At 35.1% G+C, this 13153-nt stretch overlaps 2 protein-coding genes across 4 annotated transcripts in view; one reads left to right on the top strand and one right to left on the bottom strand.

Moving 5' to 3' along the window:
- Nucleotides 1-4858: 4858 nt before the first annotated feature.
- On the bottom strand, nt 4859-9146 carry LOC311094065 (zinc-alpha-2-glycoprotein-like). Its single transcript, XM_084131804.1, has 7 exons — nt 9119-9146; nt 6934-7182; nt 6581-6835; nt 6155-6433; nt 5864-5998; nt 5367-5469; nt 4859-5243 (listed from the first exon to the last, which is right to left on the bottom strand). The coding sequence occupies exons 3-7, from the start codon at nt 6786-6788 to the stop codon at nt 5108-5110; spliced, it is 861 nt and encodes a 286-aa protein (XP_083987930.1). The 5' UTR covers nt 6789-6835; nt 6934-7182; nt 9119-9146; the 3' UTR covers nt 4859-5107.
- A 45-nt stretch (nt 9147-9191) lies between these two features.
- Nucleotides 9192-13153, top strand: part of LOC311094056 (E3 ubiquitin-protein ligase TRIM39-like) — a 29487-nt gene continuing 25525 nt past the window's right edge. The window contains exons 1-7 of one of the 3 annotated variants that reach the window (XM_084131782.1): nt 9192-9328; nt 10035-10118; nt 10647-11218; nt 11333-11428; nt 11744-11977; nt 12069-12207; nt 12990-13016. In XM_084131782.1, the coding sequence (XP_083987908.1) occupies nt 10046-10118; nt 10647-11218; nt 11333-11428; nt 11744-11977; nt 12069-12207; nt 12990-13016 (1141 nt within the window). In that variant the 5' untranslated portion in view covers nt 9192-9328; nt 10035-10045. Of the gene's footprint in view, nt 9924-10034; nt 10119-10646; nt 11219-11332; nt 11429-11743; nt 11978-12068; nt 12208-12989; nt 13017-13153 lie in introns of all 3 variants that reach the window. The other 2 variants (XM_084131783.1, XM_084131784.1) reach the window with 2 other exon arrangements.

Here is a 13153-nt window from a genome sequence, read left to right as displayed (position 1 = left end):
TAGGGCTAGTCCAATCTACTTTCTTATGTTACTTAAAGTTATGACCAGTCTTGAGGTAAAAAATCAGATGATTAACTTGTAGGTCATATTTCACCCCAAAATGTAAAAAATGTAAAATAAAAGTAAGAAAAAAAAGAAAAAAATATAGGCCTATATATATATATATATATATATATATATATATATTTTTTTTAAATTTACAAACAAGTTCAAAACTGTATAAATATGATTCATACTATTTTATAATCACATAAATAAAATTAAATAGGTTTTAAGTACCTAATTAAAAATGTTCCTCAAATTGTGACATTATTTTCATGACAATTAAGCACATTTAAACACACCTTGCAGTTCCCTTACTGAAAATACTAAAAATAATAACTAAAACGTATTTAAATTTTGAAGCATACATCATGGTAGTATTTGTTGTACTGAATATGATTTGATAAAATAAAATAAATGTAAACAATAAATAAAATAAAGGGTGTTTTTCATTTCTCATGTATGACTCCTCGGGGTGAAATGTGTGACCCAGACATTTTTTGTGAGATTCACCAAATCATCGGACAGCCAATGTTTTATCATCATCATCTCTATCTGTTCTGCACATCTGGAAACATCCCGTCAAACACAAAATAACACAAGTGCTATAGATATATCTCAACAAAAGCTCTGTGTCGTCTATCACAGGACGTTCAGGTGAGATGTTCGCACGTCTGTGAACAAAATGTGTCAGTGTGGAAACAGATGAAGCTCAGATTCAGACGTCTGTGGCCTAAAAACTCGGACTCTTTCCTGAGCTCTTCATTTACAAATCCATAATTCCCTTTAATCAAACAAATCGAGCATTCAAGAGATGTAATCAACTCAGATTTTGGCATCAAATCCCATTTTAGAAGTAGTTTTGTTCTGTGCACTGGATCGATCACGTCAGAACAGATCGGGGTTCAAGGCTTTTATAAAACATTTCACAATATTAAAATCCTCTCATATTGCATTGCTCTCCCATAATAGTGCTTGGCACAGAAACGTGTGTTTGCAAATGACCCAACTTATTTTTCTTTACATTTACAAACGTATATACATTCTTACACGATAATGTACAAACAAAGATGTAAGTGCAAATACAATATGCATGCATGTCACTTTAAAATCTCGTTAAAACTGAAACGAGTTTCACACCAGAGTTTCAGACCTGCGAATATAAACGACTGTATCCAAACGAGAGCGAGTGAAGGGCAAAAACTGCACGAAACGAACATCTTCAAGAGCCTCGACCACCGAACGGACCAAGAAATAATGACTGTGAAATAATACTGTCAGGTCACTGTAGAAATTACACTTCAGAAAAGCTTCAGTCACGGGCGTGTCGTGGGAAAGACTGGATGTGTCACATCTGGACTGAGCTCAAACTGGACACATTAAATAATATGAAACAATAACTCAACATCATCATAACAAGATTCAGTAGAAAGTGAGTACTTGGCCCTATATGACATCATCATGACCTTTGACACCAGTTGTGTTTGTTCGTTCAGTCTGAGTTTACACTGTAGGGCCGGGCGATATACACTTTTGTAGTTTTATAAAATATCACATATTTATAAAATGAAGCAACATTGTGATGATTTTATTTGGCCATTGAGTTTCTTCTCTGATTATTTTCCATGAATCAGTCGAACAAATTCAAATCTCGAGTCTCAGTCTTTTATATGTTAATATTGCTTTTATATTGTTATATTTATACAAGTGTTGTTGTTATTTATTTAATTTCTTGATTTTTACTGTATTTTTCTTCTTGCATTAAACATTTTCAATCAAACTGGCAACAGTTTCTATTTGGTTGAAATTACTAAAAGAAATCAGCCTTCAAATCTATTTCAGAGCAAATATATAAATACTAATAATTACCGAACATGTTCAAAAGGCTGAAACAAATTGCATTATATATATATATATATATATATATTAAATTAAAACATTAATTATAATATCGCCCAGCCCTAACTGTCCAAGTAATAAATTAATTTAGCCTATAAATATTTGCACGTGCTCAAAATCAAGTAAATCAAGCATTTTTATTCGTAATGGTAAACACAAATATGGACTGATATTTTTAGTATTGAAAGAACCTATGTTTTGTTATATGAACACGTTATTTTAAGTTTTCCATTTCCCTTCAAGTTGAGGTTGTTATAACTCAGCTTAAAGTTAAAGAGCTTAAAGTTTAGACTGATTAAATCAGTGTTTCCCAAACCCTGTTCCTGAAGTATCCAGAAATGCAGATGTGCACCGGGATCCTGCAGGACCAGAGGTGAAGTGTTCATTACTGGATTTGGTTGCACCATTAAAGTAATTAAGCCTCCATTACACCATTAAAGCTTTCTGTAAAGTTTAACTACACAAATTATCCATCATTTGACCTTCATTATATGGAACCTTCATATTTCATGTATTTTATGTATCTGTTTCTATTACTTCTTGAATTTGGTGTAATTTTTTTTAATTCCAGTATCCAATTTTGATAAAAATGTGATCCGAGTTTGTTTGTTTATAAGTATTACTTTTGGCTGCAACTTAAACTGTGGCAATTTCAAAATAAAATATTTCACTTTTGTTTAGTTTTAGAAAAGCAGTGTATTGCTGTAATTTAATTAATTTATTGAACAACTTATTTTATACTGTTTCCTCAAGTAAAGCAAACCTCGCCTGTAAAAACACACTGACAAAGGAGAAGTTTCAGATTTATGGTTTATTGGTGTTAAAAATAAATGTTCATTTGCAAACAAGTTGCAACTTCATGGAGAACAAAGGAAATAGTTCAAAACAAGGATGAAAAATAAACACTAAACAGACAGTACAACATGTATGACAATATAAAAGACATGTGACACTTTAACATTTAACAATGAGGTCTTCTGAATGCAAATGAAATGAACACATTCAATATATTTTATACTAAAAATGTAAAACTTCAGTGTTTCTGACGACCTGAAGCTATTGTACATGTAATATATCTGTAAAGATTAAATAAAAGTTACGTTTTTGCTACTTAAATACTGTAAAAAATTCTCCGGAATATTAATAATCGATTTTCATTCAAATCATTAACGTTAATACCTCAAAACACACATCCATATATGCAACAGTAACGGATACAGGGCGTTCGGTACGGTACAGGCAATGACGCAAATTATAACATATCTGAGTTAGCTTATTCATTGAAATTTTCAGCAGCAATTAATCAATCAACAATAATTCATTAACCTCCCTAATCTTAAATATACAGCATTGGTGATTCATTTGACCTATGAATTTTCCTCAGAAAAGATGAATGGTGCTTGTTAAAGTGACCCTATATGCATTTTTGGGATATTATCTTTCATGTAGCGTGTAATAATAGAGCTGTTTGTGAATGTAAAATATCTGCAAAGTTTTAAAGATAAAAGTGCAGATAAATGGACTTATTGTCTCCTAAAGAAAGAATCGATTCTGAACTGCTGAATTGAGTCGTCAGTAATTCCAGTCTCACTTCCTGTTACCTATGTAACAATGTCACACATTTGCATAATGCCAGCCTATGATCTTCATTGGCTGACGGTGAACAACGTCTACTTTGACCCTCAAACACTGCAGTTGTAGCTGAGACTGGAAGAGTTTGGTTCATGTTGTCCACATGTTGAGAAGACGCTGTTTTCTGTGCTGTGAATCCACTTTCTGCACTTCAAAAGAATGAGACTCGTGCTGGAAATGATACGGAAAAACCGACACCATCGTTACTGTTCGCATCACTGTGAATCAAGTGCTGAGGAAGATCCGGAGCTGAGATTCAGATATGCTAATGTTTCTGACACACTGTAAGCGGTCGACCAATCACAACAGACTGGGCCATCTGACCAATCAGAGCAGAGTAGCTCACATAAAGGAGGGGTTTAGAGAGACCGAATCTTCGAATGAACCGGTTTCAGACTCTTTGAGAAATGAGGTGATGTGCAATCTATATTATGGGAAAATTAAACCTTTGATGCATTTTTTTTTTTTTTTTTTTTTTACCTTTGATGCCTGTAAACCTATTGTAGGAGGACACCTCTAAACCTAAATCAGGAACCTTTAAAATAGCATAATAGGGGCAATTTAAACACCATTCATCCATACTATTATTTATCAGTCCGAGTGAATCACATGTATTATTCAGTGTAAAGAAGGATATAGTAATTTATGTAACTCTTTATACAACTCAACTCATATGAGTATCAAAAGATGAATTAGAGCAAAAACACTGAAGTCTCAAAGTAGACAGATAGCTTTAGACTGATAGATAGCTCAAAGTGGATACGATTAAATCAGTGTTTCCCAACGCCAAATTTGCTGCAGGGATCAAACAGGACCAGAGTTGGGAACCATGGCTTAAAGTGCATAGAACAGAACAGATCAGGTACGTTTGTAACTCATTTTGTACTTAATTGGCTGCAGCATTAAAGTGGTTTACCTGCTGTACCTGGAACAACACTATAGTTTTTAGTGTGGAAATGCATGCAAACAGAAACATCATGTGACCCTGGATCTCGAGTCGCACGGGTATATTTGTAGTAATAGCCAACAATACATTGTATGGGTCAAAATTATAGATATTTCGTTTATGCCAAAAATCATTAGGATATTAAGTAAAGATCATGTTCCATGAAGATATTTTGTAAATTTCCTACCGTAAATATATAAAACATGTATTTTTGTGAGTGAATGCAGCACAATCGCCAACATAAATGAACAACTTTAAAGGAGATTTTCTCAATGTTTCGATTTTTTTGTACTCTCAGATTCCAGATTTACAATAGTTGTATCTCGACCAAATATTGTCCTATCCTAACAAACCATACATCAATGGAACGCTTATTTATTCAGCTTTCAGGTGATGTATACATCTCAATTTAAGAAAATTGACCCATGTGACTGGTTTTGTGGTCCAGGGTCACATATATGGTCCTGGTCGGAGGCTTTTGTAAATATTTCAATGTACTTGTGCACTAAGCAGCTGATGCAACCGGCTCCATATAAAAATAAAATAAAAAACTAATTGTAATCTATATTGACCACTAAAGCTTACAAATTATTTGGCCTGATCAGAGCGGTGAAATGAAATTCTAATTTTGAAACCCTGAGATGTGTTTTCATGGAAGAACCTCATGAATGTGGGAAGATCCTCTTCTGGCTTCACTGCTGTACATGAGCACAGATTCTTCGGCCTGCAGGAAAAAAAACCCTGCATTAAATACCTTCTTGGACTTTTTTGATGAACACCACTAAAAGGGGATCCACTTTTTTGAGTCTGAAAAAACTGAGTTTGCTCAAACGAAGCCCAAACTGACCCGAGTAGCCACTGAAACCGGTTTCGCTCAACAGGCTTCGGTCGTTCTGGAGACCCTGAGATGACGTTCTCTCTTCTGCTGGAGCCATTATAGTTCATCTGGCCTAGAGATTATAAAATACACATTAGACAAAATTAGCATTAATCTTAGCTCAAGCTGACTTCGTAATTATTCACTGTTTTGTGTTTCACAATTCATAAGCTTTTATGGCACTGAATTTTAAAGCAGTTTATCTGCATTACAAATGTAGCTTCAAAAAATTATTAAAATGTTATTAAAGGAAAATTAGTTATTTTGAAGAATGTGTTTTTCTTTAGTCCACACAATGAAAGTCAATGGGGTCCAATGTTATTTTGCACCCCATTGACTTCATTGCAAGGACAAAAGAATAATTCAGTTCTGTAGAAAAAAATAGAAAGTCATACAGGTTTGAAACAACATGAGTGTGTAATTTTTAGGTGAACTACTTTAAATAGTTTTAAACATTTTGAACTTACCATTTAACTCTTTGTGTGCAGTTCCTGCACAGAAACACCATAAAAACACATTTAAAACTACCAGTGCAAATACAGCTGCCGTTACTGCCAAATCATGCCTTCTAGATTCTTCACTGCTATTAGTGCGCTTCTCATCTGTAGGAAAACAACAAGTCTTTTTACAATTTTTATGAATTAATAACAACATGCAATGTCCAAATTTAATTTGAGAAAATCTGACTGAGGTTTGAATACAGGTAAAGAGGTCAAAAATTAAAGTTATCTTCTGACAGGACATACTTTCATATTTACCCCATTGTGTCATAAGTGTCTGTGTCAGACTGCTATGAGAGACGTGACACTCATAACTCTCTTCTTCTTCTCTGTGAATCTCCACACTGATTCTCATCTGAAAGGTCTCGTCATCATTGGGTCTGACTCCAGTAGAGCTGAAGGGTTCAACGCTAGCGTTGTTCAATGTGATCTTCATCTCGATGTGTTTGGGGTAGAAGCCAGTGGCCAGACAGCTCAGATTCAGCTTGCTTCGGTCATGAGGAGCTTCAGAGGCAAACGTGTGAACATCTGGTGCATCTGCAGTAAGAAACATCAGGAATAAATCAAAGTGCAACAATATTCCATATTATTTCTACACAAAAGAAAAATCAAACACAAACCACCATAAACGTAGTGAATAGTATCATTGAAAAAGATATAGAAAGTCATCAGATCAACACATACTGCTTATTGAATCATTAAATGTGGAGATCCAGCCCTTGCACTTCTTGAGGAATGACTGGAGATACTGATTAAGAAATTTGTCAGCATCCCACTTCATTTTGGTTTCTTTTGCCTTTGGATTTTTCTCCATCCACTGCATCGTGTCAGAATTAAAGGCAATAAAATCCTCTCCATCATATCCGTACTCATCAAACGCTTTTACATTCATCACTGCATCCAGCTCACAGCCGACTCTCCTCTGTAGTGTATGGAGGCCTAAAAATATATGATAACATTGTTGATCAATATTTATTTTAATAAATAACTCTTTGAATATGAATGTATTAAAAAAATAATAATAATCACCGACTCACCATTACATTTGGATCTTGTGCAGTTTGCCAGAGTATAAACCAGATGTATAAACCAGTCTTTAGATTCATCAGGTTCTTCAGTGTCTCTCCAGATCTCTGAACTCTGACGGTCTCTTTTCCAGGTTTGTTCTTCATTACTGTAGTGAGAGATCCGTCTGTCATCATACAGACCCACTGCACTGAACTCAGGACCGGAGGATCCAGCAGGTTTGGAGAGAGCGCTGTAAACATACTGGAGAAGATGTCTCTCTGAAGAAAAATAAAAGCAAGACAAATTATTCTGAAAAGATACTGATAAGCCACATTGATCACTACAAGTTGCATTGGGCTAAGTTCAGACTGTCAGTCCAAATCCGATTTTTGTGCATATCCGGTTGAAATCTTTATGTGACTTTCTTACGCCGTGTAAAACAGAAACATCAGCCGTTGTTATAGGAAACATGTCCCTGCAGAAACAAGGTTGCGCTGTTGCAAAGTGCCTGACGAGCAAAACATTAGAATTTAACGGAGACATGTTTTGAAACCGGCGAAGATGGCAGCATGGCATCAAGCAACTCATCCCAGCCTCCGACGGTTCTGCCGCTGCCTCAGAAGACACAGTAGTCCAGCGAGGCAGATACACATTGTCATTTTGTAAATAAGACAACATCTATATTGCAAACCCCTCCATGTTGCTGTTGTTGTTATTGGCATAGAAAGCAATGCAGATATTCTGGAAAACGAAAGAGCACCATGGGACACACAGATCGGATCTGAACAGTTGCGATACACAATGTGCGCAGTCAATAATTTTAGATCAGATGGGTGTGTCAGACAGAGGGCTCCAGGAACGTAGTTGGGAACTCCTGATCTATAATCTACATGTCCAATATTATTGAGGAATAAAGCAAATGTAAGCACATTGATGGGTTCTGCACAGGACAGTCTCAGCCACACATTCCAATCATGCAACATGCTGGTGTCGGGACTTCTCCCTCTTATCCCCGGGGAAAATCCTTCCCTAAGCCTTCAGGATTCCATGCACTGAACAGAAACAAGAACACTGGAAGTAAAATAATATGCCAAATTGTTTTCTTCGTTAATTTTTTTCATAGGCCTACATGGCCTGTGGTATTTGACTACTGGTCAAAAATGTACACACTATTATTTTAATGTTTTTTTTTATTTTTTTAAAGAAGTCTTTTATGCGCATCAAGCCTGTATTTATTTGACAAAAATACAGAAAAAATTATGACAATTTAAAATAATAGTTTTCTATTTTAATATACTTTAAAAAAAATTGCATTTATTTCTGTGATGCAAAGCTGGATTTTCAACAGCCATAACTCCAGTCTTTAGTGTCACATGATTCTTCAGAAATCATTCTAATATGATGATTTATTATCAATGTTGGAAACAGTTTTTTTTTTATTGAACCTGTGATACTTTTTTTCAGGATTCATTGACGAATAAAAAGTTAAATAGAACATTAAATTAAAATAGAAATTATTTTACTTTTTATTTATCAATTTAGCACATCCTTGCTGAATAAAAGTATTCATTTCTTTAAAAAAAAAAAAAGAAAGAAAGAAAATTACTGACCCCAAACTTTTGAACGGTACTGTATATTGGTACAAAATATATATTTTTTTTCCTGAATCCTGAAAAAAATATCAAAGGTTATAAGTATTTTACAATAGAAAACAATTATTTTAAATTGTAGTAATATATTTTAGATCAAATAAATGCAGCCTTGATGAGCATAAAAGGCTTCTTTCAAAACATTAAAAATAGTAGTGTCCAAACTTTTGTCTGGTTGGCTACTTATATACCATTATACTTATAATACTAATATATATATGCCCCTTTTTTACATTTTTGAGCCCCTGCCCGGCTGCCCCTGAGGAACTCTCACGTCCCTGCCAACTTACCGCACTGAGATGCGCATAAAAAAATATAGCACAGAAAATATAAGTCGTATCAAGTCGTATTTTTTTTTCTTTTCTTTTTTTTTTTTACAGCGCCATACAATAAACGTAATTTCGTTGGTGTTTTATGGCAGTAACAGAATGTTTATTTTACGGTCGCTTGTCCAGTCCAGTTTCTCGTAGAAAATTAAACAGAAATGTTCTACCTTTTTCGCTATCTGTACATACCATAGACTGTAAAAAAAAGAGAGAAAAAAAAAGTTTATGAAGTAACGTACGCAGACATGTTCGATGTTTTATCCACACGGACCGCTGACATCACTCTCTGACATCACTCTCTGACATCACTGTAGTTCAGAGAGATTCAGAGAAAGTGAAACTAACTTGATCATCAACAATATGGACTCCTGAAACGATCAACCTCTTTAAACTACAGAATATTTATTGATCCGTTCAAAGAGTCTTGTGGACACATCTGATCCTCACAGGTAAGAGATAGAAATATAAGAGAGATTGTGCTGAACAGGTTTCTAATGGAAGTGAACTGGTTTAGTAGGTTTATGTCGAACTGGAATAAGTTGAACAGAACCAGGTTTAAGCATATCAAATACTCAACTATTTTAGTTGTTCACTGAAATGGTATCCGAATTGTATTTAAATATGTAATTTGATTGGTTGTAAAGCAAAGTTTGGTGTTTCTGTCATTTTGTCACATGGCAGAAAGACTAAAGAAACAGGAAGTAAATGACCTGCAGATTCACTGAACACAAACCTGCTAAACTGCAGATGAAAATCACATTTATAATAAACTAGATTAAAACTACACTTGACTATATAATGTATTTTGTACTTACTTTAGTTAGGGTCAAAAGTTCAGTTGAGTTCGCAAAAAAAAAAAAGTTATCAAAAGAGCAGGTCAAAGTTCAGTTCTGTAAGTTTATGAGTTTCTTACTGAATTTCAAATGAATTATTGTGTTTCACTCACTATAAATTCTTACATTCATTTTAACCAATTTGATATAAGTTATAAATTTGACTTGAAATAATATTATGATGAATAATTAAAACTAAGCCGGACTCGAGGTAAGATTTCATTTAAACCTCAGTGACTAAATACACGTTAGGAGCAAATATAGGCTTATATAATATAAGTTCTTTGATCATTCAATAACATTTCTATTCTTGAAAACGAAGAGGGAAGAACAATGGCAGAATCTTCACCAACATCAACACAAGCAAGAAAAACCAGGAGACGGAGTATTGAGGATATACCTCCATGTAAGTAAAAAAAACAACAACAAAAAACAAGAAGAATGAATTAGTGCATGAATAACTTTAACTCTTCTCATATAATATTTAATATGTAGTTCAGGAGTGTACAGCAGCCGATAATAAAATCATTTCAAATCAAGATTTCAAATCAATATTGCTCCTTCGTGTATTTATTTATTTGGTACAGTAAGTGTTCGTGTAATGAGCTTCACATTAGGGTTCTGATCAGCTTGTCTGGGTTCATTTTGCAGTAATGACCAGCTGACTGTACATGATCTCTAATATATTTGAGTTTCTTCAAAGACGTCACTCTTTGTCTCTAGACATTCTTTACATTCAACCAACTTCATGAGGTGCATCATGGGATTCTTTATAAACAGTATTAAATGAGCCCATTTATAATAATAAGGCTAATAATAATTATTATTATTGTTAAGTCCTTCAAGCAAAAGCCATTAAATCAAAAAGTCAAATGTGTTTCCAAACTTTAGACTAGTAGTGTAGGTGATTTATCTTCATCATTTCTCTCTCCAGGGATGTCTTCCTCCAGCGGTCCACTGACTGAGGAGCTTCAGTGCTCTATATGTCTGGACGTGTTCACTGATCCAGTCACCACTCCATGTGGACACAACTTCTGCAAGACCTGTCTGAATAAGTGCTGGGACAACAGCCAGACCTGCAACTGTCCATATTGTAAAGAAACATTCAAGCACAGACCTGATCTCAAGATTAACACCACACTCCGAGAGCTCGTAGATCACTATAAAAAGAAAAGTCCTGAGAAAAAAGCTGAAGTTCTGAAAAAACCTGAAGTTCTGTGTGACTTCTGTGAGGAAAGAAAGCTGAAAGCCCTGAAGTTGTGTCTGGTGTGTCAGAGCTCTTACTGTGAAACTCACCTGGAGCCTCATTCGAGAGTGGCAGGTTTAAAGAAACACAAACTGATCAATCCTGTGAGTAATCTGGAGGACTATATATGTCAGAAACATGAGAGACCTCTGGAGCTGTTCTGTAGAGATGATCAGACATGTGTGTGTCCGATGTGTGCTTTGAAAGACCACCAGAACCACAACACTGTTTCTTTAGAAGAGGAGAGTGAAGAGAAGAAGGTAGAAGTTACTGACAAACTGATTTTAAATGGCTCTTATCATGAGGAATCACATGTTCTTTAATATAAATTAATACGTTTTGAAAACATATTGTGTGTTGTTCTCTGTCTATAGACTCAACTGATGAAGACACAGAACGACACACAGCAGATGATCCAGGACAGAATCAAGAAGATTCAAGACGTCAAACACTCAGCAGAAGTCAGAAAAGTGAGTTTAAAATAATTAAATTAAATTAATTTTAATATCTATCATTGTTTATTGAATTGTTGTATAAAAGCAATGTCACACACACAGTCACAGTGCTGGTCTGAATATCGACACGCCTGTGATTCCCTGATCACTTAGTAAAGTAATAACACATCTCTCCTCAACAACACACATGATTTGAGGAATCATTCAGTGCAAACGGGGCAGAATGAGGGATTTTGAAAACCGCCTAAAAACACTGAAGTATGAGAAATAATACTGATTCTTCTCTTAACAAACGCCACTAATAATGTGTTGATTGTCCTGGTTGAGCAGAGAAACACAGAGAAGGAGAAAGCAGCCCGTGTGGAGCTCTTCACTGATCTCATCCGCTCCATTGAGAGATGTCAGACTGAACTGCTGGAGATGATGGAGGAGCAGCAGAAAGCAGCAGAGAAACAGGAGGAAGAGCTCATTGAAGAGCTGGAGCAGGAGATCACTGAGCTAAAGATGAGAAACACTGAGCTGGAGCAGCTCTCACACACTGAAGATCACCTCCACCTCCTACAGGTCAGTCAACATCTCTCTGATCAATGATAATGCAGTATATGACACCATAACACTCCCCATGCTGAAGGATTTCTCCTCTCTCCTGCTGTAGATTTACTCATCCCTGTGCAGCTCTAGAAACACCAGGAACTGGTCTGAGATCAGTGTGAAGACTGATGAGAGTCTGGAGACTCTGAGGAGAGCTCTGACTAAACTGCAGGACTCTCTACAGGAGAAACTCACGCTAACTGGTACAGCAATATCAAATACACCGTACAGATACATATATTTATCATCTTTTAATATCAGTAATGAAGAATGAGTCTGTTAAAGCTGAAATAAGAGAAGTGTGTGATCATGTGTTTGTGTCTCATTATCATCACAGTTCTTCTTGAAGAGAGCAGGTCATATTCATCTCTAATTTCAGGAAACATGCAGTAAATTCATCTTGTACTAGAAGCTTCATCACTGTAACCAGAACCTTGAGGCTTTAGTAAATCTGTGAACACTGTCTTTTCAGCTGTTTCATCTAAATGTTGTGATTATGTGTCAGATAAAATCAGTTTAGCAGAAGAAAATCAAATCGATAGACATCATGAATTTGTATTCATGCAGATTTGTTCTTTTTTTTTAGAGGAAAATTTCTGACCTGTAGTTCAAACAGCTTCGCAGTGCTGGGCTTTCATTTTCATTTTCTTAAAGATTATTTTTTATACTTTTGTCTTTGCTGAATAACCACAACATTAATCCACTCAAAAACTGAAATCAATAACATTAGGCATAAAAATATCTAAAATAAAAATGTCATAAAATGTTCATAAAACATTCCCAAAGATGTTCTAAAAAGGAGGAATATTTCGAGCTCAAACACAATAGGAGTTCAGGGATTCTCTAAATATCAGCAGAGAAACACTGATCAGATAAAACATGATGTTGTTCACAATTCTTTAAATATAACCTTAAATCTTGTCTATAATTCACACATAAACATGTCAAAGATCTGATGGTGTTTTATTGTCATGTGTCTCTACAGAACTGAAGAGGATACAGCAGTATGCAGGTACAGTGTGCTGTCTGCACTACACTAGATTACATTCAGATACTCACAGCTTCATCACTGACCGACAGTATGATTAAACACTGATTACATATTACAAACATCATCACTAAATATATGTATTGTGAATTTGTGATTTA

Source organism: Abramis brama (assembly GCF_963993115.1).
Source record: "Abramis brama genome assembly, chromosome: 12".
NCBI lineage: Eukaryota > Metazoa > Chordata > Actinopteri > Cypriniformes > Leuciscidae > Abramis > Abramis brama.
Note: the sequence above shows the minus strand (reverse complement) of the source record. Positions and strands in the feature narration are given on the sequence as shown.